This window comes from Vitis riparia, chromosome 16, assembly GCF_004353265.1.
Source record: "Vitis riparia cultivar Riparia Gloire de Montpellier isolate 1030 chromosome 16, EGFV_Vit.rip_1.0, whole genome shotgun sequence".
Classification (NCBI taxonomy): domain Eukaryota; kingdom Viridiplantae; phylum Streptophyta; class Magnoliopsida; order Vitales; family Vitaceae; genus Vitis; species Vitis riparia.
The window spans coordinates 23,056,437-23,073,279 of record NC_048446.1 but is presented as its reverse complement, the minus strand read 5'-3'; the positions used below and the strand labels follow the sequence as shown (position 1 = coordinate 23,073,279).

The 16,843-nt window shown below is 33.9% G+C and overlaps 2 protein-coding genes across 2 annotated transcripts; both read right to left on the bottom strand.

The window, feature by feature from the left end:
• Window positions 1-2,323: 2,323 nt before the first annotated feature.
• LOC117934190 (IAA-amino acid hydrolase ILR1-like 5) lies at window positions 2,324-6,215 on the bottom strand. The gene is made up of 5 exons (XM_034855830.1): window positions 5,695-6,215; window positions 5,492-5,617; window positions 4,300-4,614; window positions 3,470-3,598; window positions 2,324-2,822 (listed from the first exon to the last, which is right to left on the bottom strand). Exons 1-5 carry the CDS (start codon window positions 6,022-6,024, stop codon window positions 2,448-2,450), a joined length of 1,275 nt encoding a protein of 424 aa, XP_034711721.1. The 5' UTR covers window positions 6,025-6,215; the 3' UTR covers window positions 2,324-2,447.
• A 1,462-nt stretch (window positions 6,216-7,677) lies between these two features.
• Window positions 7,678-10,719, bottom strand: LOC117933803 (NAC domain-containing protein 91-like). The gene is made up of 6 exons (XM_034855347.1): window positions 10,457-10,719; window positions 10,080-10,357; window positions 9,316-9,630; window positions 8,948-9,220; window positions 8,316-8,750; window positions 7,678-8,229 (listed from the first exon to the last, which is right to left on the bottom strand). Exons 1-6 carry the CDS (start codon window positions 10,620-10,622, stop codon window positions 7,933-7,935), a joined length of 1,764 nt encoding a protein of 587 aa, XP_034711238.1. The 5' UTR covers window positions 10,623-10,719; the 3' UTR covers window positions 7,678-7,932.
• Window positions 10,720-16,843: the final 6,124 nt, after the last annotated feature.

Genomic DNA, 16,843 nt, shown 5'->3' with positions numbered 1-16,843 from the left:
CAGCATTTTAGACACTATAAAAACCCTCCCTCATCTCAAAATCAAGGTACGTGCGCGCATACACGTAACAAAGACTCCTTTTTAGCTCTTAAAAGGGGGCAACCTCTCAAGTTAACTTTCATCATCTGACTTGAGCTTCGAATGGTGTGTCCGGATAACCTGTCCATACATCTTTTGCAGGAAAGAAGGGAGAAGCATCGCTCTCAATTGATCAAGAGGCATCAACATTATCTATTATCTTGGAGATTTATAATTTTTCTATTTTATTGGACGAAATTTCACTAAATTAACTCCATAAGAACCAAGAAGCCCCATAATAAAATTGGTTGATTAGAATAAAATTGTGAATGAATAGAGAAAACCATACTTTCATAAATATTTTAATTGAATTATATTTAATGATCTTAAGTTCAGACTATGAAATAAAGGATTATCCTGGACCTATACTGAAATATTGATGATTTATTCTGAAATATCATATAATAAAATGTGATACGAGGAACTCATTCAAGACTTACTTGATCTATCACTCAACAGAAAATTAGAGTTTTAGTTTATTATATTGAATTGATTAGTTCGATGATTGAATAATAATAAATTATTATGATTTCGAGCAAATTGATGCATGTATCCTACTTCAATGGGAACTTGTTGAGTTGTTCCGCCTATAGGGAGGGCTAATGTTAATGTTTATACTACCTTAGCGGTAATAATGGAATACTTGGCTCATGGAAATAAAGATAAATGGATGTATTCTATACCTAACAAGTATTAATGCACAATGGGTCCAATGCATTTTCCACTATTTAAGAGAACCATATCTGTTCATTATTGAAAGGTTCTATTTGTAAAAAAAAAAATATTTTATTTATTCTATCCTCTTTTTATGAACTTATTCAATTTAGGGATAAAATATGTACATCTTGATTAATGTTAGAGGGTATCTAACTTAATTTCTCTACTAAATCAAACTTTTATTTAATATATCATACATCTCTTTTCTATCTATTGGGTATTTGATAAAACTTAAGATTTATCACTTGATGGCTTAAGCTGATTTTAAATTAAATTATATTTAAGTTGTTAACTTAAAACTTATTATTTAACTATTACTTTAAGCATTAAATATATTTGATAAAATTAACTTAAAACTTATTTTAAATCATCAAATTGACATATTCATCCTCATAAATTATCACTACAGCAAAAAAAAAGTCAAATAACAGTGGAAGTCATAGAATAGTAAAAAATATCATCGAGATAATTATGGTAAGTAGAGATAAAAAACAAAAAGTAAAATGAATATATAAATTTAAGAATAAAGTTAATTATTTTTATTTATTACTTAAAATTATTTTTGACTTTAAGTCATACCATTAAATTATTTTACCAAACATACTTAATGACTCTAATTAAGTTATTATATCACTTTAATTATTAAGAGTGCGTTTGATAGTGATTTTAGAAAGTATTTTTAGTTTTTTTTTTTTTTAACATTTAAAAATTTTTATCTTTCAAGCATAAAAAAATAATTAGAAACACTTATCAGAATCACTACCAAATGCACTCTAAGTTTGTTTACCAAACACCAAATTAGTCTAGTCAAAAATTTTGTTCGAACTTCCTTATTTATGTATATGTGTCTAACTTGAATATCTTAAACCAATCATCCACCTTTTTTTAATAGGTAATGAAATTTTAGAAATAAGCATTAAAAGCAACACATCAAAGTAGACAAAAAGTATTCAATAGGAGTGAAAATGCACATCCAAAAAGAGGGATACAAAACACAACTCCCCTTCTTAGAGATAGCCTGGCCACCCCTTCCTTTATTTCGTCCTCCTCAAATAGTCAATTCTCATTCATTTTAATCCTAGTCATAAAATTACTCCTATGAGAATTAGCCATTTTATTAAAGAACTTAATGTTCCTATCACCTTTGTTGTGCCAAATCTCCTTAGATTTTTGTTTCCACAAAGCTCTTGCAAAAAGAGCCCACTCATGATACTCTTCCCTTATCCCCCTATGAGAAAGGACGTCCTCCCTCGGCGTCCCAAAAACCCTCGTCTTTGAAGGCCAACTCCTTCCTAACCGAAGCATTATCGAACACCTCTTTGTTCAAAATTTTCAAATCTGATTTCAACACTTTCACCTTCATAACTAGGATGAAGCCATAAGAGCCTCTGAAATTATACCCGTCCACCACCCTTTAAGCAAATTTTCGAAGCCGATCTCCTTCAGCCACATATTTTGAACCTTGAAAAGGGTAGAGCCTCTCCTCATCCCTCCCCCATCTAATCAAGCACAACTGAGAACACGTAAGTGATAAATAAGTACTGCAAAGGATGTAATTGGGTTAGTTCGTAGATACATTCATTGTTTATAGCATATACAAAAGGTTCAAAATAGGAGATACACCAGGGTTTCTTCAGTCTCCTCTGAAAATATTAAGGTAGAGTAGGATTTTGGTGCTCATCCAGATATATCTCAGCAAGAGCAGTGTGAAGTGCTGCCCCAATTGGAAGGACATCCTCGTCAAGAAAGAAGTGAGGGGAGTGGGGGGAGTGAACAGAACCCACCAGCTCATTTCTAATTCCAATGCTAAACATGACTCCAGGAATCACCTCTTGATAGAAGGCAAAGTCCTCACTTGCCATCACCTTGTTAGCTATGAGGATATTCTCAGGACCAAGCACGAGTTTCCCAACCCTCAGCACATGCTGATGCATGACCTCGTCATTCACAACTGCAGGAAGAAGGTAATCTTCTGTTCTGTCAAAATATGCATTACATCGGTGTACAGCTGCCTGCCCTTCAATAACCTGCAACAAGCTCCATATGTGAACTAGCAGCTTTACTCATCTAAATTGTTTGTTCTCTTGAGAGAAACTACCAGGTAATTTCTTCAATGAATGGAAATCCATCCAATATAAGGAGAATAGTAGAATATAATGGTGAAAATTAATCCCTGGGCAACTCAAAAGCGAAGGCAACAATATACCAACAGCTAAGTATACGACTTGAAAAACTAGGAAAAAGAACTATGGGAACTGGAAGGGATGATGCCTACATGATACTATGCCTCATTGCTTGATTCTACAACTCTATGGCTTCATCACACAAAATATAGCAATGCCGGTAGGGTTTTGGGTTTAAGGTTTAGGGTACACCGAAGAAAATAAAAAATGAAAAAAAATGCAAAATTGAGTTGTAAATTTATGGTTTATTTTCAGCTGATTTTCAGGGTCTCAGGAGGGAAGCTGGCATAAGTTTGAGTAACCAAATCACCACCAGAAAACCGATAAACGAAAAGGAGTTACTCAAGGGAGTGTCTATTCAACAGACAAGCCAAAGCAAAGTGTATTAAATCAATAATTGCTTGGACTGTGGATATGAAGGGTCATTCTTTACCTCTAATATTTTGAGGAGAAGGGAAAGGCAAAAGTGACAGTTCAGAATTGGTGCATACCTCTTTCACTCTCTTCCGGAGTTGTTTCAAACCTTCAGTGGTAAGACTCCTTAAGCTTCCTCGAAGCACAACATGTGATGGAGTTAGATTCAGTGTTGTCCCTCCTTTCACAGAAGTAACAGACAGCACCTTCCATAGAAAAACTAAGCATTAGCATTAAGACACATTAGACAATAGTCTACATGTTCAAATTTTCTATAGATCCATTTTTGTATATCCAAACAGCTAAAAGGGTATAGAAATGGGCAAATAATAATTGGAGGTGGGAGAAATTGGACAGCCCACACCTTCGGCATTCAGGAGTAACCCTCTTCCTAGGAAGACCATTAAATTCACCCGATTGGCAACTTGGCCATAAAGAAATAAAACACATCTGACAAAAAGCTAAAAGCTGCAAATTTGGAACAGATAAAAAGCCTGCAAAAAACTAGTGCCACCATGCCAAGCAACGCGTAGAAAGAAACCATAAAAAGGGCAAGTTGGGCCCCTTGTAACCCAAGGCAAATTTCCTGTTACCAGTAGAAAAATAGAAACTTTGCATCTTCAATAATCATGAAGGATTCTTTTAGATATTACTGAGTCGTAAAATTTTTCATGCCTTTTGGCCAATAACTAAACCCCCTTACCCAATGTAGTCTTATCTCCAAGGTTCTGGGTTTTGAACCTGTGCTTTAGGAAGAAAATGATCTATAAAAGAAACATATAAAATCAAATAGTTGGAAGGTTAAACTAAGGTCATAAAAGGAGTTTGTCTCAAGGCTCTCTCAAAGGTCTCCAGCCATGGTTACAGACTTATAGGTACTAAACAGACAGATAAAATAGGAACATACTTGGCTGTCCAGGGGATCTAATTCTCTTGAGATGAGCTGTTGCAATGCCAAAATTGAAAATGATGCTGCAAGTATTGGATCTGCATTAGTGTGGGGTTCTGCAGCATCCCCACCTTTCCCTTCTATTCTTGCTTCAAAGGAGCACACTGCAGCTAGGAGAGGTCCTGAACGAGACGCTATACTGCCTGTGGGTGTTTCATGATCAATATGCATTCCAAATATCACTTCAGCATCACCAAGAGCACCCACCTTGATCATTTCACGAGCGCCCAATCCTCCCTCCTCAGCTGGCTGGAAAAGAAGTCTCACAGTTCCCTTCAATACCAAATAAAGGGAAGTTACGAAATTCCATCTGTGGTATAACAGATTAATTTAGATAAGTACCTTAAAATAAAAATTCTACATGGACATATAAATCAAAGAATTTAGCCAGAGAGAAAGAGATGAGTTACTCAACCAAACAAGGCTCCAATGAACCTATAGGTCCTATAGTAACACTTGCTCAGCACCCAAGAGAGTTTAATTTTGCAATGCATTGCCATTGAACTTACTAGTAGGTAAGTGAAGGAGAGGGAGAGGGAGAGGGAGAGGGAGGGAGGGAGGGAGGGAGAGAGAGAGAGAGAGAGAGAGAGAGGGATTTCCTCATATTGTAAACGTGCTGCCATTAAATGAGATTAGGGGTTTCAAGCTGAGAGAACAAGATAAGACTAAGAAACATGAAAGAGGGCTAATGACAATTTCCGGCATAAAGAGTCGATACTATTTTCCATTTATGTTATGAGTAAGGCGATGCAACTGCAGTTTCCAACACTTAATTGATACATGGCACTAAGAACAAAAGTTCAGGGGCAATATTAGCCATTTTCCTCTCTTTGTTATAATCCAGAAAGAGGGATGGACTATGTGGTTCCACTGAAATTTGAACTGAAGAAAAGCATTTTTCTCTACCAAAATATAATACAAGAACCATTTTGTGATTAACACAGAATCAATAGCCATTTTTTGTTGTGTTCACAGAAGCTATACACACAAACATACAATCAAATAATAGAAATTTTTCCCAGAATTAAACATCAAGCAAAACCCAAAAGATAATTTCACAACCTTCAATTCACACATGAACATCAAGGCATTCACTACCAATTTCTAATACAATCATCTAAAAAAAATTCAACTATTCTACAGAACAGACCTTAAGTTTATGCTTCCGTTGACTAAGCAACTTGGCAGCCCCCAGCAGCATAGTGGTGTGGGCATCGTGTCCGCACCCATGCATTTTCCCATCAATCTTGCTCTTATGCTCCCACTCAACAAGCTCCTACAAACCATAAAAGCAAATCAAAACAAAACCCATCCAACCAAATTCTCAATCTAACTCAAAACTGTTGTAGGTGCCTGCAGAGGGAGAGCATCCATGTCTGCTCGAAGAGCCACAACTGGGCCAGAACCAGTGCCGATTTCTGCCACAATGCCAGTCTTGGCAAGTGGGTGAGTGTAGGAGATGCCCAGTTTGTCGAGTTCCCCACGAATAAGAGCACTGGTGTTGTATTCTTCGAATCTGAGCTCCGGGTTTTCAAGGATTTTCCTCCTTACTGAGACCAACCATTCTCTGTCTTTCTTGGCTGAGCTCAAAATTTGGGTTGCAGAGCTTTCCTCCCTTGAGCAGAGGCATGGCCCCAACAGAAGCAAAAGCAGCACAACATGGGTAATCGAATCACAACCCATCTTCTTTTCTTTTAACCTCCTTAGGGCAACAACTATAAACCAGAATCAAAACAAAGAAGAGTGGACCGGCGATTGAGTTGATTGATTTTATGTACAGAAAAAGTGCCAATAAAAGCGTCAAGGGAGAAGGGAGAAGGGAGGAGACTGTTTGACAACCTTTTCTGGAGTGTGTGAGCCAACCAGGACTAATCTATCTACGATAATTGTCAAACGAACTCTTATTCTATTTTGTTGACTACAATGGAATAATTTTGTTAATGGAAACAAAGATAAATGGATCCATTCTATACCCTATTAAGTATTAATATGTAATGGGTTCATCACATTTTTCTATTGTTGAATGCACCCATATTTGTTCATCCTTGGAATTTTCCATTCTTAAAAATTTTCTTTTATTTTATTCACTGTTCTTTTTATGATCTCGCCCAATTTAAGAATAACATATGTACATCTTTAAATTGGACAGTTGGAAGCCTGATGATAATGGTGAAATTCAGAAAAATTGTATATCTAATATAAATTACTGAATTGATGGACCAGTACATTGACCTGGAATTTTAACATAACTGTTCAACAATGAAGCTTGTAAAATAGGGATGATTTTGAGCTTTCAACTCAAAGGCTTAAGTCTTCTTTTGTTTATTTTCTTTGATCCAAGACAAAGTTGTCTATAAAATATGATCCCTCGATCTTAGTTGATTTTGTTGGTTGGGTGGCAATCCGTTAAGGGTGTGGGTAGGGCTGCTCCTCAGGCCTTGTGAGGGGTGTTTTTCTGTCTTGTAATTTAAGTCATTTGATGGTTTTTTAATACAATCTCTTTATTTATAAAAGAAAATAGGGATGATTTTATAAATGTTAAAAATGGATATTACCTTGGAAGTTTGTTGTTCTCTGTTTGGTTTTTAATGCAAAATAGTAGACACAGGGGTGATTTATAGAAATAAAAGCATGCAAAATGGGATGATTTATAAAAATTTAAGATGCCTTCAATAGTAATCAATTATATTATTTCCAAAAATAGCTTTATAGCTCTAGAAAATGCATAAACAAAAATGGAATAGTCATAAAAAGTGTAGGTAAATTGGCTGCTTAAATATATGGAATATTTATAAAATTGCATGTGGAAATGGAATAATCATTAGCAAATTAGCTGAGAGAGGTCAAATATTCCAAAAAAAAAAAAAAAGGTAAAGGAGAAAGAGTTCTGGACTGGTGACTGGACTTAGAGAGAGAGAGAGAGAGAGAGAGAGAGAGAGAGAGAGAGAGAGAGAGAGAGAGAGAGAGAGAGAGAGAGAGAGAGAGGGAGAGAGAGAGAGAGAGAGAGAGAGAGAGATCAAATATTCCAAAAATAAGAAAGTAAAAGAGAAAGAGTTCTGGACTGGTGACTGGACTTCCACAAAGAGAGAGAGAGAGAGAGATCAAATATTCCAAAAATAAGAAAGTAAAAGAGAAAGAGTTCTGGACTGGTGACTGGACTTCCACAGAGAGAGAGAGAGAGAGAGAGCGAGAGAGAGAGCGAGAGAGAAAGAGTAGATGCTGGGTTAAGAAGTCAACAGCATGACACATGTAGGCCATTTCAACAAACTCAGAATAGATGCCCTAAACTAGAACCCAGCAACATCAAGAACCACACTGACCTAAAGCCAAAACAGAAACAACAACAATATGCTCTATTTTAGTTATATGCATCTAAGCTTCCATCACAAAAGAAGATACAATAAAACCTCTCAAGGTTGAAGTTTCTGTACATCAAAGTCTCAACTCAAGTAACATCCCACTATCAAGTCAACATAAATACTAACATACATGTCACAAAACTATAAACCTAACAGATCTATCCCGCCCTAGTATCATAATTAGTTACAAAAGATTAAACAGGGGCAGAGTTACATACAGAAAAAGTGCCCCCTACGCTACTGAATATTCACGGCATATCCAGGTGCCGATAAAAATTACAAACAAGCCTACAAGCCCAACTACCCTAAGCAAAGAAACAGACGAGGCAATTAGGTGACATGCAGGAGGAACCCGAACCTTTGAGAACACAGATGGAACCTTTTTGTCACTGCCCATCAGAACATTGTATTTTGACCTGAACCTCAGCAGGCTCATGCTCATTTTCAGTTCTTGATCAACTTTCTTGACTTCAATTTTCTGGTTCTCATCAGTGGTACCACTAGTATCGCTTTGTGAAGCTTGTCCCACCTGCACATGACAATTGGATAGGCCTCAGAACCCAAAAATTTATCATTAGAATTCTCATAATTAGGTTCCCTTGGTAAACTTCTCACCTCAGCTTCTTCCTTGCAGTTCAAATCTCTTGACATGCTGCAAGCATGTCCAACAACTTCCAGTTTTGTCTGCAGACGAATTCTTCTCTGTGCCGTTCCTTGTGGCCCACAGTTGTTGGCATCTGATTGAATTTGTGGTTGCCGTGTCCTTATCTTGATTACAGGTCCAGTAATATCACTACTGCCAACTGCATTTGTGTAACTGCTTGATTCTTCAAATCTATTGAACAAATTATCTAACTGGTTGACAGTAGAACCAACAGAGAAAGCATCATCACCGAAGTTATTACATGAGAAACCCATATTGCTACTGTACTCGACAGCACTGTTGCCAGTGGTAGTCTTGAAAGCACTGATATTTGTTTCCATCTCTTGTAGTGCCTCTGTTTTAATGTTATCAACAATGACCGCAGAAGCATCAAACTCCAGATCAAGCTGAAGATAGAAGAAAAAACTTAAAAAAAGAACTTGTAAAACAAATAATTTATCTGGAAGGACGAACAAAGGCAAATAACCATTGAGGAATAATGCCTTTATGGCATTCAAGATCCACATTGACACAACTCAAAGTTTGGAAGTGGAACTTACAATACCATTCATGAACAATAAGGATCTCGGGAAAATTCGTTTACCTGTGTTTGACTCACTGTATCTGACTCACTGCATGATCCATTTTCCTTGAGGACTGACTCCAAAAATTCAGTAACATCAGGATCCTGTTCATTTGTGCCATACTCATTTTCCCCGTTGTGCCCATTGCTGAAGTTGCCAGTGCCAGGGTAGCTCACATAAGATTCTAACCCCATATGCCACTGCGAATGCACCGGGGAGAAAAGCTGGCAATCTAATTGCTCTAGCATTTGATCCTGATAAAAGCCAAAGTCCTCTTGCAGAGATTGATCCACCTGAAGTAGAAGCAAAGAATAAACAAGCTTGGTATTTCATTCATTCCCGACTAAAAATCTTAAATATTTAAGCTGAAGTCATTTCCCCTTCTCACCTCAGCAGCTGTTAGTTTTGCCAATGGGTCTTCTTCATCATAGGCATTAAGGGGATTGCTGCAGAAACCAACAGGAACGGAACTCTCAGCGGTCATTTCATCAGGATTTTCACCTGGACAGCCTTCAGCAAAACCAGGTTGCTCTTCTTCTTGCTTTTCCACTGGAGCTACTTGAGGTAATGCAACCTCAAACTCTGTTTCCTCGGGAGAATTAGCTGGGGTAGGGGATGGAACAGTGGGTTCAATTTCATCAGGGTTCAACCCTTCAGCTTTCTCATCTTGCTTCTTAAATAAGCGACAGAGGACAAATGCTGCCTGCAGAATGTGAACAATTGAACAAATGAATTCGGATCAGGCATCACGGTATTGTCACTAAAATTCTACACAAAAACATTATACAACAGAGGAAATTCGGAAACCAACAATTTACAGGCAAAAACAACTATGCAATGTTCCTCACAATTAGAGTTTCAACTTTCAAAATATTCACCACGCAAGATCATGATAAACACAGAAAATTTCAGCTTCAAAAACATCCGATTGTTTCAGATACCCCTTTCACAATCCAAGATATTTCAGGAGAAATTGACTCCTATGATGATTGATCAGTACAATTTGTAGTAAACAATCAAAATTGGGAAAAGCATTCAAATTGATTTCCGGAGAAACATCAACACAAAAGTAAAACAAAAGCATTCATGATCAAGATAGCTGGAAATGAAAATTTAACAAAGGAATCAACAAAAAGGGGAGAGGAGATGTACCTGGCCGGGGTGGGTACCATCGAGCTCTTTAGCAGTGGCACGGTACTCGTGCATTACCCAAACGGTCCTCTTCCCATGAGGAGCTCGCCCAGTATGGAAAACCAGAGTTTTCTTCATCCCCACCAAGCGCGTCTTTGACTTGATTTGCCGATCCCTTCCGGTGGCTTTCCAATACCCAGCTGCCGTCGCTCTGTTCAATCTGTGCCCATTCGGATACTTCCGATCCCGGGGACAGAAGAAGAACCACTCCATATCGTTCGTCCTGATCTCCGACAAATCTGCAAAACCCACAAACATGAAACACCCAACTCAAAAACCCACCAAAAAACCCAAAACCCAATTAGCCAACACCATAAAACCAAAAATCAAACACATACCAGGCAAATCCCAGGGCTCCCATTTGCATACATCGATCTCCCGAATGACTCTGACTTCCTCATCATTCCCACTGATCTTCAAGCGCAAGTAATGCGTAATCAGCTCCTCGTCAGTGGGTCGAAACCTGAACCCCAGAGGCAGAGAATTGAAAGACAGAACAGCCATCCCTAAAACCCAGAAAGAGAAGAAAATTTTGGGAAAGGGGTTTCAGAGAGGAAGCATTGATCGAAAATGAGAGAGAGAGAGAGAGAATGACTATATGGATCAGCCACGTTCCGAGAAAGTATTCAGATATATATAGTAGGTATATACCGCGTGGATTGCAGGGGCGCGAATGTAATATTAGAAAAAATGGAGGACCTACGTGGAAAATTCGGTAGTAAAAGCGTACTAGGAATGTAAAAAGGGTTGTGAGAAGGACCCAATGACGTGGCTACACAAAGATGGCGAACGTCACTTTCCACTTCAAGAGCCGAGAGGAAGCAGCAGGGAAGCTGGTTTCTAGTCAATGACTCAATGGCAGTTACGGTGCGGGCCAACTTAGGCCCCTGGATAGCGACTGATTTCACTTTAACGGCCCGGCCCATTTCTGGCCTGCTTGGGGACCAAGCTACGCGTTTTACCTCCCAATGTATTAACTTGTCACCTTTTAACACAACACATAGCATTGGACTTAATATTGTTGTAGAATAATTTTATATTTGGAAATTATATTTCAAAAATATTTTTATTAAAAATAAAAATAATAATAATAATACCTTTACCAAATTTAATTAATATAAATCTATTTCCATAAATTTTTTTTCTTATTTTTTCATAATATAAATAAATATATTTCTAAATAAATCAAATATCTAAGAAAATCAATATAAATAAAATATTAGGTTTCGAGTTACAAAAGTTTTTGTATCAATCAAAATAGAATTTTTACGATAAACAAAATTTTTCTGCTTTTTAGAAATTAATCCAAACTGGTCTTGAATTTAAAAATTAAAAAATAATTAAAATATTAGGAAAAATAAGAGAAATTTTAATAAGATATAAATTTATTTTAATATAAAATTTAGAGAAAAATAATTATTTAGTTTATTTGTCACATCCTTTCATAAATTGCGTTACCCTTTGCCTTCGAACAACTTTTTAGTAAATTTTTAAGCATGATGCATCAAATTACATTATAAGCTAAAGTCCAAAAGTGCTTTTATTAGGAAGTTACTTTTCTTTTTCTTTCCCCATACCTCAAATGATTAAACAATTCAAAAGTAAAACTAATATTAATAATAAGAATAAGAATTATAATAGTAATAAAAAATTAAAAAAATTAAAAGTAATATTTTATTTTTGGGTTCTTTTTGGAGCATATCCCTCTTAAAGAATTGACAAGTGAAGAGGCATCCACTTGTTGGTAAAACCAATTTGATAATCTTTTCCATGAACCCTACAAAAGATTCCAAGATTCCTTGATCATACCTCCCAAAGTAACTTTCAAAGAACTTAAAATAATTTCCCATATGAAACATTACTAAAAACATTATCAAAGTGCTTTTATAGTTTGTTTTTAACCAACATTTTATTCTAAAAATAGGTTGCTTTTTAAAACAAATTTAGAATGTTTTTAGATGTCTTTTATATTTGATTTATCTCAAAAGAAAATTAAATATAATTAAAAGTTCTAAAAATTCATGCATTTTTTTTATACCGAAGGGTTAAAATAAGTTAAATAAATTTAAAATAACATATAAAAAATAATTTATTTATTTAAAATTTTTTTTTTCATCTCCATTTTCTTTTTATTGTATTTTCCCTCGAATTTTTCAAAAATCAAACATAATAGAAAAGATTTTGAGTTTTTAGACATAATTTTATTCCTATGGTTATGGGAAAAAATAAAAGAAAAAGAAAAATCGAATGAAAAAAAAAGTGAAAAAATCAATGAATTATTTCTACATATGTGATATTTGATAGCAGATTATATATATATATATATATGCGATCCTCTTAACCATATAATCAGTTTTAAAACCGTGAGGACTTCTTTAGGTTCAAAACAAATAATATCTGGTTAAGTAAGAGATATTTTATCTATTTGACCCGAAAACCCTTTGAGTCCATAGTAATAATTTTCTTTTCTTATTAATTTTTTTTCTTTTATTAGTACTTTCCGAAAAACAAATATAACCGAAAAATAATTTTGTATTTGTAAATTTAACACCCAAGGTGTGGTAATATCGTGGATGAGTTACTACTCACCAGTGTGCTGACTAGTATGAAAGCGAAGAAGGAAAAAGGTCTGGAAAAAAGGAGTCGGTCGGTAGAGGCTATGGGCTGGGAATCCTTTCCTACAACCACAAGAGGAGGAAGGGTGTTGGAGAAAATTGGGGACTTAAAGGGAAAAGGATCCCAGGGAACAGAAAGAAAAAGGGAAGTTTGATTCCTGGAATTATGTCACAAAATAAATAAAAAGGAAAGAGAAAAGAAAAGTATTTAATTGGTGGAAGTCCTAAAATAATCCTAACTCCCTCTCACATGGCTTCTTTTGAAAGCTTCCTACATAAAATATCAGCCACAAATTTAGTGGGTGTCTTTCTAGATGAGGAATTTAGGATTTGGTATCCTATCAAGTATAATTATTGCACTTTTTTACTTTAGAATGAATTATAAAAAAAATATATAAAATTAAAAATTAATTAAAAATTTCTTAATCGCTAAATTTATGAATTCATAAGAATCGGGTAATATTTAATAAAAAAAACTACCAAAACCCTTTTTTTTTTTTTTTTGCCTTAGTTTCCTCAAAAGGTTGAAAAGAGACATGCATTAAATAGCAAAATTATAATAATAATAATAATAATATTTATTATCCATCGTCACCCACCTCTTTAAACCAAAAGAATTAATTCTTTTGTCGTATTTTAGTTTAAGGATTGGAAAGAGATAACACATCAAATCAAATTATTGGTAAAACTAACTTCATCGTCTTTTCCATGAGTCCAATAAAAACCTCTAATTAATTCTTATTAATAATAATTATTATTTTTATTATCCATCATGACCCACCTTTTAAACCATAAGAATGGATCTTTATCTTTTGTCATATTTTACTTGAAGGGTTAGAAAGAGATAATGTTGGTAAAGCAAAAACTTTATCATCTTTTTTAAGAGCTTTATAAAAGCCGCCTCTAATTATCACTCTTTTATAATTTATATTAAATCTAAGCATTGTTCATTCTGGATCTAAGCATTGTTCATTTTGGCATTCACGCACTCATCGCTTCTTTATTCTACATTAAATCTAAGCATTGTTCATTCTAGCTTTCATGCATTCTTAATGTCATTTCTTTATTTTAATAAAATTTTAAGTTTGACTGTTTTTAAAAATCATGATTAAATCTTTTTATCGATACTAAATCAATACCTTAAATTTTCTTTAAAAAAGTTTCTAACCCTCTTAATATTGTACACAAATGTGATTAAGGGTTTTTAACTTAAAAACTTGTTTGATAATTTTAAATATATATTTGTAAGAATAAATTAAGGGTACTTTCAAGTTTTTTTTTTTTAGAAAGCGTTAAATAATTAAAAGCTACTTTGAAAAATTATTTTTAAAAATGGTTTGGAAAATCAAATATGCTCTAAACCCTTTGAACTTGTAAATTGAAGGCCCATTGTGTGCTTAGGGGTATAGTGTGAACATGAGAAAGGAGAATGTGGAAAAAAAAGGAGGCAATCGGTAAAGGGCCCCCCTATGGCTACAAGGATGGGAACCTTCCCACACCACAAGAGGTGGGTTTTGGAGAAGAATGGAGATGGAAAGGAGAAAGATTCTGAGGAAGATTGAGAAGTTTAGATACTTTGCATATGATGAAAGAAGAATAGGACAAAGAAAAGAAGAAGCCAATGGGAAATCCAAAAGGGTCCCACCAACATCATTGGTATTTGTATGAAAAATAGAATCAATTTTATCTTATATAATTATATTATTATTTAATGACTTAGAGTTTATTTGAAAGTAATTTTAAAAAGTGTTTTTAAATTTTTTTAATACTTACAAATATGTATTATTAAAGTGTTAGATAAACTAAAAACGCTTTTCAAAATCACTATCAAATGTAATTTTATACTTTATCATACCCTTTCAATCATAATCACCTTGAGAACTCGATAATATTTAAGAAAAATAAATTTTGAACTTTTTTTGATATAAAAAAATAAATATTAACTTTCAACACCGATTAAAATATCTAACCACAAATGATGTAGTATTCTTTGATAGATTAAAAAATGGAGTTAGATGAAATACTTCGACGAATAAAAATTTTAAACTAAATTTTAACGAATCAAAGATTATATTTTATTCAAATAAGATCATGTTCTATGATGTTTCTAACATGGATTAACGGTAAGGAGAATGTTTATATTTCTACATCAACATGATCAAAAATCAAAATTATTATTTCAATTTTGAGATTATCTTGTCCTTACTAAGCAAATATTGTGTCTCATCATGGTTTTTATGCAGGTGGCACCTTCAAGAGGGAAAAATTGGGATTGGGGTGTCATTTGGTCTCATGTCCAAACTGAAAAATCCAAGTGAAATTATGTTTAGGGCTAGACAGGAAAGGAGGAAACTTAGTGAAAGTGGTTAAGAAATCAAGAAAACACAGCTTGGAAATGGATGAAATAGAAGAGGACACAAGCTTTGTGGGATTCTTATGGTACAAAATCCCAATTCCAGACAAATTTCATATCCTATTTTCCTTCTAAATATCTTTGAAAAAATAGGTATTGGCATTTTCCATATGGGTATGGGAAAAGTACTTTGACTAACCCACTAAACATCCAATAGAAAATGCTCAAAGTTGCAATGCTCATATGGGAGGACACCCACAAGAGTCCCCACCCATACTCCATATCTAAAATGGCCCATCTCATTAACCGCCCACCATCATATCTCTTTTGTCATTTTCAAATTATGAATCCAATGGAGTCTTAGCTTTTGAAAATTCATGTTCAAAGGTCTTCTTTCCCCTCAATTCACACCTTGGAACTAGGGTTTTAGCATAAGAAAAAGCTAAGGTAACGAATAGGTAAATATGATATTCTTAATCTAGAAATTTGGGTCGTTGAACGATGTTACAAGCAATAGGACTAAGATATAAATAAATAATATTAAGGTACGAAAAGATGAGACTCATGTTATACAAACAAATGATAATCGAAAATAAAATCAATGGATCACAATTGAACACATAATATTAGTGGATCGATGATGTCTTTTCAATACTTATCGAAAAAATATCTTTTATCATGTTCGCATGATACTTTTGACCTATAATTCAACTTCATATCCACCTAACATGGACTCCTAATGTAGTGGTGGAACAGTTAAAGGAATTAATAGGATCTACTAAAACTAGGTCTAAGTCTAGAGAGGGGTTGGGGTGAGTTTCAATTTTCTACCATATGCATGGTTAAAAAAAAGTAGAAAAATAATTATATGACTTTTATGCAATGATGAAAATGTTGAGATATATCGACATATCGGTAAACTCCGACACAATAAATGCATAGGAAATGTCATAGCCATGTCACCCTCTTTTGTTTTTTTTCCCCCAAAACTCTTTCGTTCAAGCCCAACTTGCATCAGCCCACCCACCAAGGCCCAAATCCCGCTCATGCTTGCACGCCTATGAGTGCCCTACTTATATATATGATAAATTAATCAGAATAAATTTAATACAAATAAATTAATTTGGGTTATTGTGACTTTTATATAATAATTACATATAAAATAAATATTAACTTTTGAATAAAATTATCAAAATTTTAAAATAAAAAAAAAACTTATACAAATTATCATTATTTTTTTATGTCATTAAATACATCCAAATTAGATGAATATGCATAAAATATGTTTTCAAGTTATAAACATTATTATTAAATATCACAACTATAAATATATCATCATTTATTTTATATTATTTAATATAATTGAATTAAATAGATCATAATTTTGATATTAAATATATTTTAAAATTGGATATATTATAGTTGAAAATCATAATATCATTATGAAATAATATTTTATGTAATTTAATAATAAATGCACATTTATAAAATTCATATTTTTTATTGATGTATACGATATTATTATTAAATATGATAAATTATATCACGCATATATCAAATTCTTCAACAAAATAACTTTAAAATGTATATTATACTTATAATTACATTTCTATGAGGTTTTTCTTACATTTTCATGAATTTTGATTAATTTTAAATTTATGAAATTTTTTTTTTTTCAAAATATTCGGAGATATATCGACATATCCATAATTACCGATATTTTCATCATTACTTCTATGTAACACAAAAAACTAATT

Coding starts and splice junctions, on each gene's coding strand:
- LOC117934190 (XM_034855830.1), bottom strand. CDS start 6,024: ATGGGTTGTGATTCGATTACCCATGTTGTGCTGCTTTTGCTTCTGTTG. Junction 3,599..4,299: donor TAGATCCCCTGGACAGCCAA/GTATGTTCCTAT, acceptor TTTCTATGGAAG/GTGCTGTCTGTTACTTCTGT. Junction 2,823..3,469: donor TCCGGAAGAGAGTGAAAGAG/GTATGCACCAAT, acceptor AGCTTGTTGCAG/GTTATTGAAGGGCAGGCAGC.
- LOC117933803 (XM_034855347.1), bottom strand. CDS start 10,622: ATGGCTGTTCTGTCTTTCAATTCTCTGCCTCTGGGGTTCAGGTTTCGA. Junction 10,358..10,456: donor GGAGCCCTGGGATTTGCCTG/GTATGTGTTTGA, acceptor TGGGTTTTGCAG/ATTTGTCGGAGATCAGGACG. Junction 8,230..8,315: donor ACTGCAAGGAAGAAGCTGAG/GTGAGAAGTTTA, acceptor TGTCATGTGCAG/GTGGGACAAGCTTCACAAAG.